Source organism: Jaculus jaculus, chromosome 22, assembly GCF_020740685.1.
Source record: "Jaculus jaculus isolate mJacJac1 chromosome 22, mJacJac1.mat.Y.cur, whole genome shotgun sequence".
Classification (NCBI taxonomy): Eukaryota; Metazoa; Chordata; class Mammalia; order Rodentia; family Dipodidae; genus Jaculus; species Jaculus jaculus.
The window spans coordinates 12,994,767-13,008,057 of NC_059123.1; the positions used below are offsets into that span (position 1 = coordinate 12,994,767).

A 13,291-nucleotide genomic window follows, 5' to 3' on the forward strand; every position below is an offset into this window, starting at 1 on the left:
GTAGGGTCTGGTCCTACCCCAGGCTGACCTGGAATTCACTGTGTAGTCTAAGGGTGGCCTTGAACTCAGGGATCCTCCTACTTCTGCCTCCTTCCGGTGTGCTGGGATTAAAGGCTTCATCCTTCCCTGCCCCCCCCCCCACTGCCAATATTTTATTTACTTATTTGCAAGCAGAGAGAAAAGAGAGACTGAGGGAATAGGTGCATCAGCTCATTTCCAGTCTCCACAAATGTACTCCAGATACACTGGGGAACTGAACCTGGGTCATTAGGCTCCACCTCTCCAGCTCCTCTACTCATCTTTTTTATTTTTTTCCCTTTTTTTTCTTTCCAAGGTAGGGTCTCTCTCTGGCTCAGGCTGACCTGGAATTCACTATGTAGTCTCAGGGTGGCCTCGAACTCTCGGCGATCCTCCTACCTCTGCCTCCCGAGTGCTGGGATTAAAGGCGTGCGCCACCACGCCCGGCTTAATCTTTTTTATTTATTTTTTTTGTTTTCTGAGGGAGGGTTTTACTCCAGCTCAAGCTGACCTGGAATTCACTATGTAGTCTCAGGGTGGCCTCGAACTCATGGCGATCCTCCTACCTCTGCCTCCAGATTAAGGGTGTGCACCACCACACCCAGCCCTTTATTTTATTTTTATTGAGAGAGAGAATGGGCACATCAGTGCCTCTAGCCGCTGCAAATGAACTCCAGAAGTATGAGCCACTATGTGCATATGGCTTAGGTGGGTTCTGGGGAATTGAGCCTTGTATTCATCCATGACCAACAAATTGAAAACCTGGCTAGGAGCTGGGCATGGTGCCGCACACCCTTTGAAATCATCCTGAGACTACATAGTGAATTCCAAGTCATCCTGGGCTAGAGTGAGATCCTTCCTCAGGGCAGGGCAGGGTGGGGTGGGAACCTGTCTGGGGATTTGGTTCAGTGGGAGCATGCAGGAGGTCCTTGGTTCAATCCTTGCGATATAGGGTGTTAGGGGTTCAGGAATAGTCCTTTAACTTCAGACCCTTAGTTTATGTCTACTTTTAACTAAAGAATTGGCTAAAATAATATGGATAAGGGTAGTTATTAAATTATTTTATCATTTAGGAAAGTACAAAACCAAGGGAAGGAGAATGAATACACCCATGTGGTCTGAAAGGCTATGTAGACCTGAAAGAAATGTGAAAAGCGACTTAAAGAAGAAAAAGTAGGGAGCTCCTGCCATGTGGGACCATAACTTCAAAGTTCAGAAACCGCCCCAGAAAGGCTTGGCCCCCTTAGTAAATGTGTTCATAACCTTAGGGTGGTGGGCCCTACCTTCAGACTCATGAGAGCCAGAGTGAGAGTTTAAATCTGGGCTAGAGGTGGCCCATGAAGAGGCCAGCCACGATGCTTAATTAGCGGCTGACGTTGGCCAACCTCACTGTGAGGATTAAAGTTCTAGGAAAGGGGACTTGGGGGGGGGGTGGTGGTGGTGGTGGTGATTCAGAATGATTTTATGAAAAACAAACGTAGGTAAAAAATGACTGCAAGGACAGGCCCAAAGACACTCCTGCTTTTTACTTTCAGGGGCCCAGTCACCCTAAACTGCCTAACCTACCTCACTTCTTTTCACTTGCTAAAAAAATTCAAAAGAGCTAGGTGTGGTGGTACATGCTTTTAATTAGGGGGACAAAAATTCAAAAAAGTGGAGTAAAACTGATATTGGGACAGGGCTTTACTTGGGTACTGGGGAATAGAACCTGGGTCCTTTATCTTTATCTTTTTTTTTTTTTGTCATTCCTCTCTCCAGTCCGTATCTTATCTCTCCCCCTCCCCCCATGTAGGGTCTCAGTCTATCTCAGGCTGACCTGGAATTCACTATGTAGTCTCAGGGTGGCCTCAAACTCAATTCGCAATCCCCCTACCTCTGCCTCCCGAATAACTGCTGGTGCGCCACCAAGTTCAGCAAAAACAAAAGTTTTCAAAACAAAACAAAACCAAAAAACCACACCTCACTTCTAAACTTAATCAGGCTTGTCACAGCTTTACAAAAAAAAAGGAATCGTTTTAGTGCTTCCCGTTGTAGACATTCCAAACACCGAGAGTCAAACAAGATGCCTCCTTAGTTTATGCTCTCACCCGCCTTGGGAAAGCACATTCGGGCCTGGTGGGATTGAACACGCGGCACCACGTATCCAACACAGGCACTCGCTTCTTCCCAGGACCTTCCTTGTTTCCATAGTTTCTTCCGGGACGACTATAAGCTCCTAGAAGACCAGCGGAACGCGTTCAATTTTGTCCCCTACTCCCCTCCGAGTACCGTGCGGTTAGCAGCCAGGCGGGGGAAGCGTGCGTGCTTGCTTGCGTGCGTGCGTACGTGCGTGCGCCAAGGCCGCGCAGAAACTCCCCGCGGCCGGCGCGGGGGGGCGTGGCCTGCGACACGGCGGAGAGGGGCGTGACCACGCGGGTGGTAGTTGAACCCGCTCGGTGCCTGACGCGCAGGCGCGGCGCTGTCGCCCTGTCGTCCGCGTGAGTGCGCGCCTCGGCGCGCCCTGTCCCCGCGCGGGCTCCGTAGCGCGTGTACAGGCTGACGCAGCTCGCGGACCCTCCTCCTGGCTCGGCGGCGGCCGTGGAGTTTTTGGGCGTTTCGGAGAGGGGAGGGGGGGCGGTGCGCGAGGCTGCGAAGAGTCGAAGCTTGGGTGGCGGCGGCGGCGAAGGAGGAGGAGGAGGAGAAGACTAGGGCGAGGAAGAGAAGGAGCGGGCGCCGCCATGGCCGCCGCTATCACCGACATGGCCGACCTGGAGGAGCTCTCGCGTTTGAGCCCTCTGCCCCCCCGTAGTCCCGGGCCGGCGGCAGCGCGCGGACGGGCCGAGCCTCCCGAGGACGAGGAGGAGGAGGAGGAGGAGGAGGAGGAGGAAGAGGACGAAGAGGAGGCGGAGGCGGTGGCGGCGTTGCTCCTGAACGGCGGCTGCGGGGCCGCTGGCGGAGAAGGCGAGGCGGACACCATGTCGGAGCCGAGCCCCGAGAGCGCCAGCCAGGCCGGGGAGGACGACGAGGAGGAGGACGAGGAGGACGACGACGAGGAAGAGGACGGCAGCAGCAGCGGCGGCGCCGAGGAGGAGAGCCTGGTGTGTGGCAGCGGCGGCGCTGGCGTTGGCGGCGGCGGCGGCGGCGGGAGCAGCGACGAGACGCGCTCGCTGAGCCCGAGCAGCGGCGATGGGGACGGCAAGGAGGAACCCAAGGGAGCGCGGGCCGGCCCGGGCGGCGGTGCTGGAGGCGGCGGCGGCGGAGGAGGCGGCAGCAGCAGTAGCAGCGTCGTGTCGAGCGCCGGCGACGAGGGTTACGGGACCGGGGGCGGCGGAAGCAGCGCGACCTCCGGGGGCCGGCGCGGAAGCCTGGAGATGTCGTCGGACGGCGAGCCGCTGAGCCGCATGGACTCGGAGGACAGGTCAGTGCGCCCGCTCCCCCCCGGGGGGAGGTGTGGGGGGACTGTGGAGACTCTCCCCATCCCCCCTTTTGCCCCGACGCCGGCCATCAACATCTGTCCCGCTCCTCCCCGCTTCCTGCCGCTCTGTCCCGCTCCCGGGCTTCGCGGGCATCTCTCCCAGGCCCCGGAGTGGGAAATCTGGGGTGGTCCTCCCCCCAAAAAGCCGCGCCCCTCTTCGCCGCGGATAGCGTCTTCTAACTCCGAACCCTCTATCCATGCATCCTAACATCCATCCTTCCGTACCTACCCCGCAACTCTCTCCCCCGCTCTCTTCCCCTTTCGGACCACTGCACGGCTCCCAACTCTCCGAGACCCCCTAGGCCGGCCCCGACGCTCCCCGTCCCCCGGCCGACGCTTTGATGCGCACCTCGGTCGGTACCCCAAGGTTAGCTGCATCCCGCCGCCCGCCCGCCCGCGTGGTCGCGCGCGAGTGAGATTGCGAACACTTGTCAGAACTGTAATTGACAAGTGTTTTCCCAATATCGTTGGTCTCTCCTGGATTTCACCGAACTTCCTCGTGCAGGGAGGAGACCACCCGCTCCCAGCTCTCACTTTAGCCCCCCCCAAAAGAAAGAAAGAAAGAAAGAGAGAGAGAAAGAAAGAAAGAAAGAGCGAGCAATGCCTGGCTTATGGCTTCCCAAATCGCTCCCCCCCTTTTGTAACCTGCAACTGTGGTCTTTCTAACGTGATTTCTTCTTTTTTTTTTTTAACTTTCGGTGATCAATTCTGGGAGAAAGGTTAAACCACGTAACGATCACCGTGCGAAAGAATGGTGACTCGCTGTCTTTTAAAATAACTTTGCAGAATCACAGAGATTTAAGTACTGCCTTGTAGGTTTAAAAAAAAAAACTGTGGCTTACAGTCGTTACTACAGAGTAATGTTTCAGCTGTGATACTGATTTTAGCTTGAGGATAAAGGCATGTATGGGGCGGTGTTTGGAGGAATTGATGTTTTTGTTAGAAGTAGCTGTAGCCTGACAAAAGTTTACTTAATTTGTCAAGAACATTTGGGAAGTTTAAGGTAAGAGCGTATGATTCACTTGTTACTATCGTTTTGATGTACTTTTACTTTTTTGGTGAGTTAGGGTCGCACTCTAGCTCAGGTTGACTTTGAACTCAATCTGTAGCTGAGGCTGGTCTCAACTCACAGGGATCCTCCCACCTCAGCCTCTGGAGTGCTGGGATTAAAGGCACGAGCTACCACAATGGTTGCTATGCTTCTTTTTCTTTCGAGGTAGTGTCTCACTGTAGCTCAGGCCCACCTGGAATTCACTATGTAGTCTCAGGGTGATCTTGAACTCAGGAGATCCTCCTACCTCTGCCTCCCAAGTGCTGGAATTAAAGGTGTGTGCCCCATGCTCGGCTCAAATTGTGCTTTTTTGATTGGAATTTGTAGATACTTGCTTTTTCTTTCTCTAGTTTTTTCTTTTTGAAACTGGCTAACACAGCCCAGATTGGCCTTGAATTCAAATTTGGTACCTCAGCCTCTGGAGTGCTAGGACCACACCCATCTGCCACTGTGCCTGGCTTTTGATTTTTAAAAGTTTAAATATTCTAACGTTCTAGCAATTTTGATTAACAAAAATGATCATGTTTTAGTTAGTGCTACAAAGTATATGGAAGCCTATTTTTTTTTAAACTGTTGTTGTTCATTTATTTGAGAGTAACAGACACAGAGAAAGTCAGAGAAAGAGGCAGAGAGAGAGAACGGGCCGGCCAGGGTCTCCAGCAGGAAGCGGGGAGGAGTGGGAGAGATGATGATGGCCGGCCTTGGGGCAAAAGGGGGGATGGGGGGAGTCTCCACAGCCTGCGCCACCTTGTGCATCTGGCTAACGTGAGTCCTGGGGAATCGAGCTTTGAACTGGGGTCCATAGGCTTCACAGGCAAGCGCTCAACCACTAAGCCATCTCTCCAGCCTCGTGGAAGCCTATTTTGAAGAGCTAATAAATTCTTTTTTTTTTTTAAATATTTTATTTCTTTATTTATTTGAGAGAGAGAGAGAGAGAGAGAGGAAGGAAGAGGCAGAGAGAAAGAGAGAATGGGTGCACCAGGGCCTTCAGCCACTGCATACGAACTCCAGACACATGTGCCCCCTTGTGCATCTGGCTTACATGGGTCCTGGGGAATCGAACCGGGGTCCCTAGGCTTCACAGGCATATGCCTTAACCGCTAAGCCATTTCCTCAGCCCCCTAATAAATTCTTTTGACACTTTAATGCCTAGTTAGGAAACTACTTTTTTTGGAGATAGAAGCTGATTGTGTAGCCCAGGCCAACCCAAAATGGATAGCAATCCTCCTGCCTCAGCCCCCCCAAGTACTGGGATTACATCTTAAGTGAACTTGAACGGGGTAAAATAGACTTCTCAAACCTTAGGAAAAGTACTGGTAGGGAGGAGATTGTTCTTACGAACATTAAAAACTCATGTGAAGTATGCACTGTGCGCTCTGGTCACTTTACGTGGACAGCAGTGGACATTTGAAATTGACTACAGCATCTAGCAGCTCCTCTGTTTGCCTGGTGTCCTCTCCATTTCATGCTTCCACCATGGTGCATGATGGAGGTGACATTTTGCTTTCTAAACAGCAGATTGGGATGCAAGTTGGTTCTTAGAGAAACAGCACTGCGTGGACGTGGAGCTGGAGATAAGCAGAGGCTCTCAGGCTCTTGCCTCACAGGAGTTAGAATAATGATCCACTTCAAGGGACAAGTGGTTTGTGCCCCCCCCCCTTTTTTTTTTTTGCTTTAAATCTGTCCAGCCTCCTCAGTGACTTTACTACTGGTTAAGTAATATGTGAGCCAATGGAATGTCTAATTTTAGCATGTCAGAGTAAAGAGTAAGATAAACCTGGGTGTGGTGCTACACACCTGTAGCCCAGTGCCTGCGGGCGGACTAGGAGTATCAGGAGTTCAAGGTCAACCACAGCTGCTTTTGAGGCTAGCCTGAGTTACATGAGACCCTGCCCCCCAATAAAAGTATTGGGGTCAGAAATCCTAATAAGGTTAAAACGATAACTGAATACACTTGATTTCTTAATGCTTAAACATTAATGATCAAAAAATGGCCTTGTAGTGATTTTGTCATTTTGGGTAGAGGACTTATTGTTGTGAGAAAATCTTACTTTTGGATTTCAGTCTTAACAGTTTTGAAATATTTCCTTGTGGGCTTTAACATTATAAAAATGCTTCTAGAGATCATTTAAATGTAAGATATTCATAATTTTTTTCTTGTTTGGTGTTTTGAGACAAAGTCTCATTCCATAACCAAGGCTGGGCTGGAACTCACTTGTGTTGCCCAGGGAGACCACTAACTCAGGCAGTCCTGCTTCAGTCTCTTGAGTGCTGGATTGATACAGGCAAGAGCTGCCATGCCAGGATAGGGTGCACAATTTTTTTTTTTAATTTGAGACAGAGAGGGAGGGAAAGATTGAGAGAGTGTGAGTGAGAGTAGGCATGCCAGAACCTCTAGACACTGCAAACAAACTCCAGATGCATGTACTTCATTGTGCATCAATTTATGTGAAACCTGGGTAATCCAACATGGGTCCTTAGGCTTCACAAGTTGACTGCTAAGCCATCTCTTTCCAGCCTGTGTAATTTTTTTTTGGTTTGTTTTGCCAGACGCATGTGTCACTTTTTGTATCTGGTTTTATGGGGGCTCTGAAGAATTGAACCCTGGTTGGGCAGGCTTTGCAAGCAAGTGCTTTTAACTGCTTAGCCATCCTCCTACCCCTGAAAAATGCGTTTTAAAGCTGGGCATGAGTCGGGCATGGTGGTGCATACCTTTAATCCCAGCACTCTGGAGGCAGAGCTAGGAGGATTGCCATGAGCTCAAGGCCAGCCTGAGACTACGTAGTGCATTCCAGGTCAGCCTGGGCCCTACCTGGAAAAACTAAAAGAATAAATAAAAAATAAAAGCCAGGCGTGGTGGCACACACCTTTAATTCCAGCACTCAGGAGGCATAGGTAGGAGGCCACCCTGAGACTACAGAGTGAATTCCAGGTCAGCCTGAGCTAGAGTGAGATCCTACTTCAAAAAACCAAACCAAACCAAAACAAATAAATAAATAAATAGAAATAATAAATAAGTAAAGCTGGGCATAGTGGCTCATATGTAGCACTCTGGAGACTGAGGTAGGAGGATCACTGAGTGCTTTTCAGTCAGATGAACAAAGTGGCACATGGGTCTGGAGTTTGTTTGCAGTGGAGAGGCCCTGGTGTGCTCATTCTCATTCTTTCACAGAAGAAGAAAAATATTTTTAAAATATTTGAGGCATTTCTATGATCGCTATACCTTGATTTCATTAGGTCTTTGTTTCTCTTAGAATGTCTAGTTTCCCTGTCATTTTGAAAACGTACATCTGATTTATTTTATTTACTTTAGAGCATGTTGTGATTTTCTGAATATTTTTGTTTGTTATGCTTATAGAAAAAGAATTAACTAAAAATACCCCAAATTTGTCACTTAAGATATCAATTACAAATATTTATTGGAAGTATTAGGTTGATAAGTGATGTGGTACAAGAAATATTAATTTCTCCAGGAGAAAGCTATTGAAAATGAATGTAAATTTTTAAACATATTTGATAAGCTTCAAAAATGTTATATTTTAAAAGTTTTATTATTTGAGAGAATGAGGATGAATGGGCACACTAGGGTCTCTTGTAGCTGCAGAGGAACTCCAGACCCATGCACCACTTTGTGCATCTGCTTTGTGAGTACTGTGGGGTTAAACACACTTTTCAAGGAAGAGCCTTTAACCATTGAGCAACCTCCTTAGCTCCAGTTTTTTGTTTTTGTTTGAGGAAGAGTCTCTCTGGCCCATTCATTCTACAGAATGGAACTCATTCTTTTACTGCTTCAAGATGACCTTGAAGTCATGGTGATCCTCTTACCTCAGCCTCTCAAGTGCTATGACTGAAGATTTGTACCACCACTCCTGGCCAAAGCTGAGTTTGATCCTCAGTACCCCATAAACTAGGCATAGTGGCACTCACTTGAGAGGTGGAGGCAGGAGATCAGTCATTCAAGATTATCCTCAGCCATATTTTAGGCCAGCCTATCTAAAAAGAAAAGTTGAATAAATGAAGCAACAAAATAGTGATTATGTGCTGCACTTGTTCTAAACATATGTCACTGCTAATAAATTAGTGCCAAAGGTGTATTGTATCTCATCCTGTAATCCCAGCACTGTAAGCAAGCTTTGAGTCTGTTGGCTTCCCTCCCTCCCTTTCCCACTCTCTCTCTCTTAGCTGCACGATCTCACTTTCGCACGTGCTAGCATCAGACTCCTGACCTTTTTTCTTCGAGGCGGGGTCTCACTCTAGGTCAGGCTGACCTGGAGTTCACTATGTAGTCTCAGCCTGGCCTCGAATGCAACATGACCCTCCTATCTCAGTCTACCAAGTGCTGGGATTAAAAGTGTGCGCCACCATGTCCGGCTCTTCTGACTTTCTTTCTCCCTTCACCTCCCAAGTACAGGTATGAGCCACCTAGCCTGGCCTGTGTAAGTGAATTGGTCACAGTCTGTCTCCCACCTCCAAGGTAGAGTCTCTGTCTAGCCCAGGCTGACCTGGAACTCACTATGTAGTCTCAGGGTGGCCTCAAACTCACAGAAATCCACCTACCTCTGCCTCCCACGTGTTGGGATTAAATGTATGTGCCACCACACCCAGCTTCCTGGTTTCTGTTTTGAGACAGGCTCTTGCTATGCAACCCTGGTCAGCCCAGTACTGTGTAGCACAGGTAGGTGTAGAACTTGTGGCGTCATGCCTGACTAGTCTGTCTGATAGTCATCTTTTTTGTATTAGGTCCCCTTCCTCCCCACAAGCTAATTGCAGTTTGAGCAGTTGCTGATTTTAGCTCTCAACCACCTGGGTAAATGCAGGTGATGGTGAAAAAAGTCCATGTGTAACGAATGGTGCTGACAGAAGGTACCGAGTATGAAATCACACACCTTTACCATTTTGTGCCCAGTCCAAGTTTACTCCTGGCTCTGTAGATGGCAAATCTGGAAGCATAACTCACCTCGTGTGGAGGAGCACTGCTTGAATTGCCCAGTGCTCCATAGAGCCTAAACGTTGACCCTTGAACACTGTGGAAGCTGTTGCCAAGATTTGCTAAGATCTGCAGGGTTGAAGCAGTAAAGTAATAATTTGTTCCTAGTTCATGTTAGAACTCCTTCCCCTGGGTCTCCCTTTCAGCAATAAAGCAGCTGGCCATAGTGTCTAAGAATTCTTTTCTTGCTACCCTGTTATTTAGATTATATGCAGAGAAAAGAGCTGCTAAGATCTGCTTTCATTTGTGCTATAACTCTTAGTTAAGGAAGGCTTGGCTTTGCTAAAAATGAAACCAAGCCAACAACAAAAACTCCCAAGTTTCAGGATTGTGCTGATGGAAGGGTTCTGAGGAGCCCATGGCCCCAGGTAGATTCTTACTCAACCTGGAACGCACTCTAGCCCCAGGCTGGTGTTTTAAAAATATTTCATGTATTTGAGAGAGATAAGAGAGCTGGCCTGTAGCCACTGCAAACAAACCCTAGATGCATGTGCTACCTTATGCATCTGGTTTTACATGGGGACTAGGGAATTGAACCTAGGTCCTATGGCTTTGCTAGCAAGGACCTTAATTGCTAAGCCATCTCTCCAGCCCCCAGGCTGGCCCTTTTGTGGGGGGGGTTGTTAAGGTACGGGTCTTGATCTAGCCCAGGCTGACCTGGAATTCACTACATAGTCTCCGAGTGGCCTTGAACTCATGACTGTCCTCCTACTTCTGCCTCCCAAGTGCTGGGATTAAAGGCATGTGTCACCATTTGTGGACTTGGCTTTTTTTTTTTTTTTTTTTAATTAACTTACTGGGAGCCGGGTCAGAAAGAATTGGCGAGCTAGAGAGAGATGGGGAGAGAGGGAGAGACAGATAGAGACCTGGTGAGCCAGGCCTCCAGCCACTGCAGATGAACTCCACATGGATGCACCACCTTGTGCATCTGGTTTTACATGGGTCCTGGGGAACTGTGCTTGTGTCCTTTGCCGTCCCTCCAGTCCCAGGCTTGCTTTTTATTTTATTTTTTTCTGAGGTAGGGTCTTGCTATAGCCCAGGCTGACCTGGAATTCACTGTCTAGTCTCAGGGTGACCTCAAATTCTTAGTGATCCTGCCTCTGCCTCACGTGTGCTGGTGTGTGCCACATGTTCTGCAAAAAATATTTTTATTTGTAAGCAGAGAAACACAGAAAGAGAATGAATGGATGGGCATACTAGGGCCTCTTTTGCCACTGCCAAGGAACTCTAGACTCATGGAGATCTCTTCCCTCAGCCTCCTGGGTCCTTGGAGCTAAAGACATTTTATTTATTTTTTAAGCAATTTTATTTTATTTTAAAAGAAATTTATTTACAGCTTCATAAATGTAAGCAGTATACTATGCTCATAATCCCCTCCCACCAGGTTTCCTTTCTCCCTGTTCAGAATCCCCCTCTCCGTTGAATTCCTTCTTTCCAACTATTCTCCTATTTTAATGTCATCATGTTTTTTCCTCCTATTACTCACGTCTGTGTAGGTTACATCAACCACTGTGAGGTCATGAATATCAAGGCCACTTGGTGTCTGGAAGACAGTATTATGAGCGCTCCTCCCCTTCCTTTAGCTGTTACATTCTTTCACCATTATTCTTCAATAATGGTCTCTTAGACTTGGAGGGTATGATAGGGATCTCTCTCTCTCTCTTTTTCTCTTTTTTTGTGTTTTTGGTTTTTCAAGGTAGGGTCTTACTCTAACACAGGCTGACCTGGAATTCACTCGGTAGTCTCAGGATGGCTTTGAACTCACAGTGATCCTCCTACCTCTGCCTCTCAAGTGCAGGGATTAAAGGCATGTGTCTCCATGCCTGGCTTATTTCTTGTTTTTTTTTTTTTTTTTTTTTTTTTTTTGAGGTAGGGTCTCACTGTAGCCTAGGCTAACCTGGAATTCACTTTGTAGTCTCATGCTGGCCTTCAACTTCCAGTGATCCTCCTATCTTGACACAAGTGCTGGGATTAAAAGTATGTGCCACCATGTCTGGCAAGATGTCTCACTTAGTGCTGAACACCTCACTATCACCTTTCCGTACTTGGAGGTGAGTTTTGAGTCACCACAGTGTTTACTGCCATTTGAAAAAAAAGCTGCTCTAACCAGAAGTAAGAGTAAGTAGCATTAATGTATGGGCCTAAACAAAAGTATTTAGAGGGCAATTTGATGGACATAATATAATCAGCTTGCCAGATAACTGTAGTAGTTCCCACTTAGGACTCAGGACCGCCTCAGGCATAGGCTTTTGGTTAGGTTTTTAGTACCAGGTAGGAATTCCCTCTGATGGAGTGGGACTGAAGTCTCTCACAGTCATGCCAACATTGCACTAGTTGTCACATCTGGCCTGGCTGTAAAGCTTGCAGGCTTACTGCTGGTTAACACTAGGTGACTTCTCCTCCAGCCGGCTGCACAGCTAGTCAATTGGGAGGAGGCTTCCAGCTCAGCTCCAGCTTGATGTAGAGTCTTCAGCAATAGGGTCTTGCCATCTAGTTCGGGTGTGGCATTAGCCGGTAATGTTTTGGAGGCATCAGAGGCCTTCCTGGCCAACAACTCTCTGGAAAGTATCCCATCTCTAGCACTGAAGTTTTTCTAGTAGTCCATCTCTCCAGCCCCCATTTTATTTCTTAGTTTTTCCAGGTAGGGTCTCGCTCTAGTCCTGGCTGACTTGGAATTCACTATGTAGCCTCGGGGTGACCTCAAACCCACCGCCATCATCTGTACCTCTGCCTCCCAAATGCTGGGACTTTAAAGGCGTGCACCACCATGCCCAGTCCTATTTTATTTTATTTTATTTTTTGGTTTTTCGAGGTAGGGTCTCACTCTAGCCCAGGCTGACCTGGTATTCACTGTGTAGTCTCAGAGTGGGCTCGCACTCACAGTGATCCTCCTACCTCTGCCTCCCCAGTGCTGGGATTAAAGGTGTGTGGCACCACATCAAGTCTTATGTCAAGTGGGCAACAGTTCCTATTCTGTAAGATTGTTATGTGGCTGATGTGTAAATCACATAGCACAGTTTACTGAGTGAATATGTTCTTGATATGTATTCTGTGGTTGTATTGCATACCCTTTATGTGCCAGGCACTCATAGGTTCTGGGCATATAGCAGTGAGTTAAAACCTTGTGAGTGTTGGAGACACACTGAGCTGATAATGGCCAGTAGTGAGTGGTGAAGCAGATGTGTAATGCCCAATCAAATCCTTCTGCTGTAACTCCATGCCTGGCAAGTCTCTGCAAAGGAACGCTGCAGAAATTTGGAAAGGGACATTGTAGACTACACCATTCCTAACAATCATTTGTGTGTGGGTTCTGAAACAGGATCTTACACTGTAGCCCAGGTTGGTTGTATGCTCTCTCTAATCCTCCCATTTCAGTCTCCTGAGTACTGAATTGAATTAGAGGCGTGTGCCACCGTGCCCAGCTTCGTGTGCGTGCGTGCATGTGCTTGTGTCCCATGTGCACGGGTTTTATGTGGGTTTGAGGTTCCAGACTTACATACTCTTGCTTGTGTGGCAAGTGCTTAACCAATAGTCATCTGTTTAATCCACTAGTCATTTTTGGTTTTTCCAGGTAGGGTCTCACTCTGGCCCAGGCTGACCTGGAGTTAACTATGTAGTTTCAGGCTGGCCTCAAACTTACAGCGATCCTCCTACCTCTACCTCCCGAGTGCTGGGATTAAAGGCATGTGCCACCATACCCAGCTACTTGAGAATTTTGCTTATTTTTTTATCTTTTTTGAATCTTGTTTTTGATTTTGAGGTAGGGTCTCATTCTAGCCTA

At 48.1% G+C, this 13,291-nt stretch overlaps 1 protein-coding gene across 1 annotated transcript in view; it reads left to right on the forward strand.

Annotated features, from left to right (window-relative positions):
• The first annotated feature begins 2,583 nt into the window (after positions 1–2,583).
• Positions 2,584–13,291, forward strand: part of Aebp2 (AE binding protein 2) — a 63,530-nt gene continuing 52,822 nt past the window's right edge. The window contains exon 1 of the mRNA XM_004670930.2: positions 2,584–3,415. Within this exon, the coding sequence (XP_004670987.2) occupies positions 2,736–3,415 (680 nt within the window). The 5' untranslated portion in view covers positions 2,584–2,735. The remainder of the gene's footprint in view (positions 3,416–13,291) is intronic.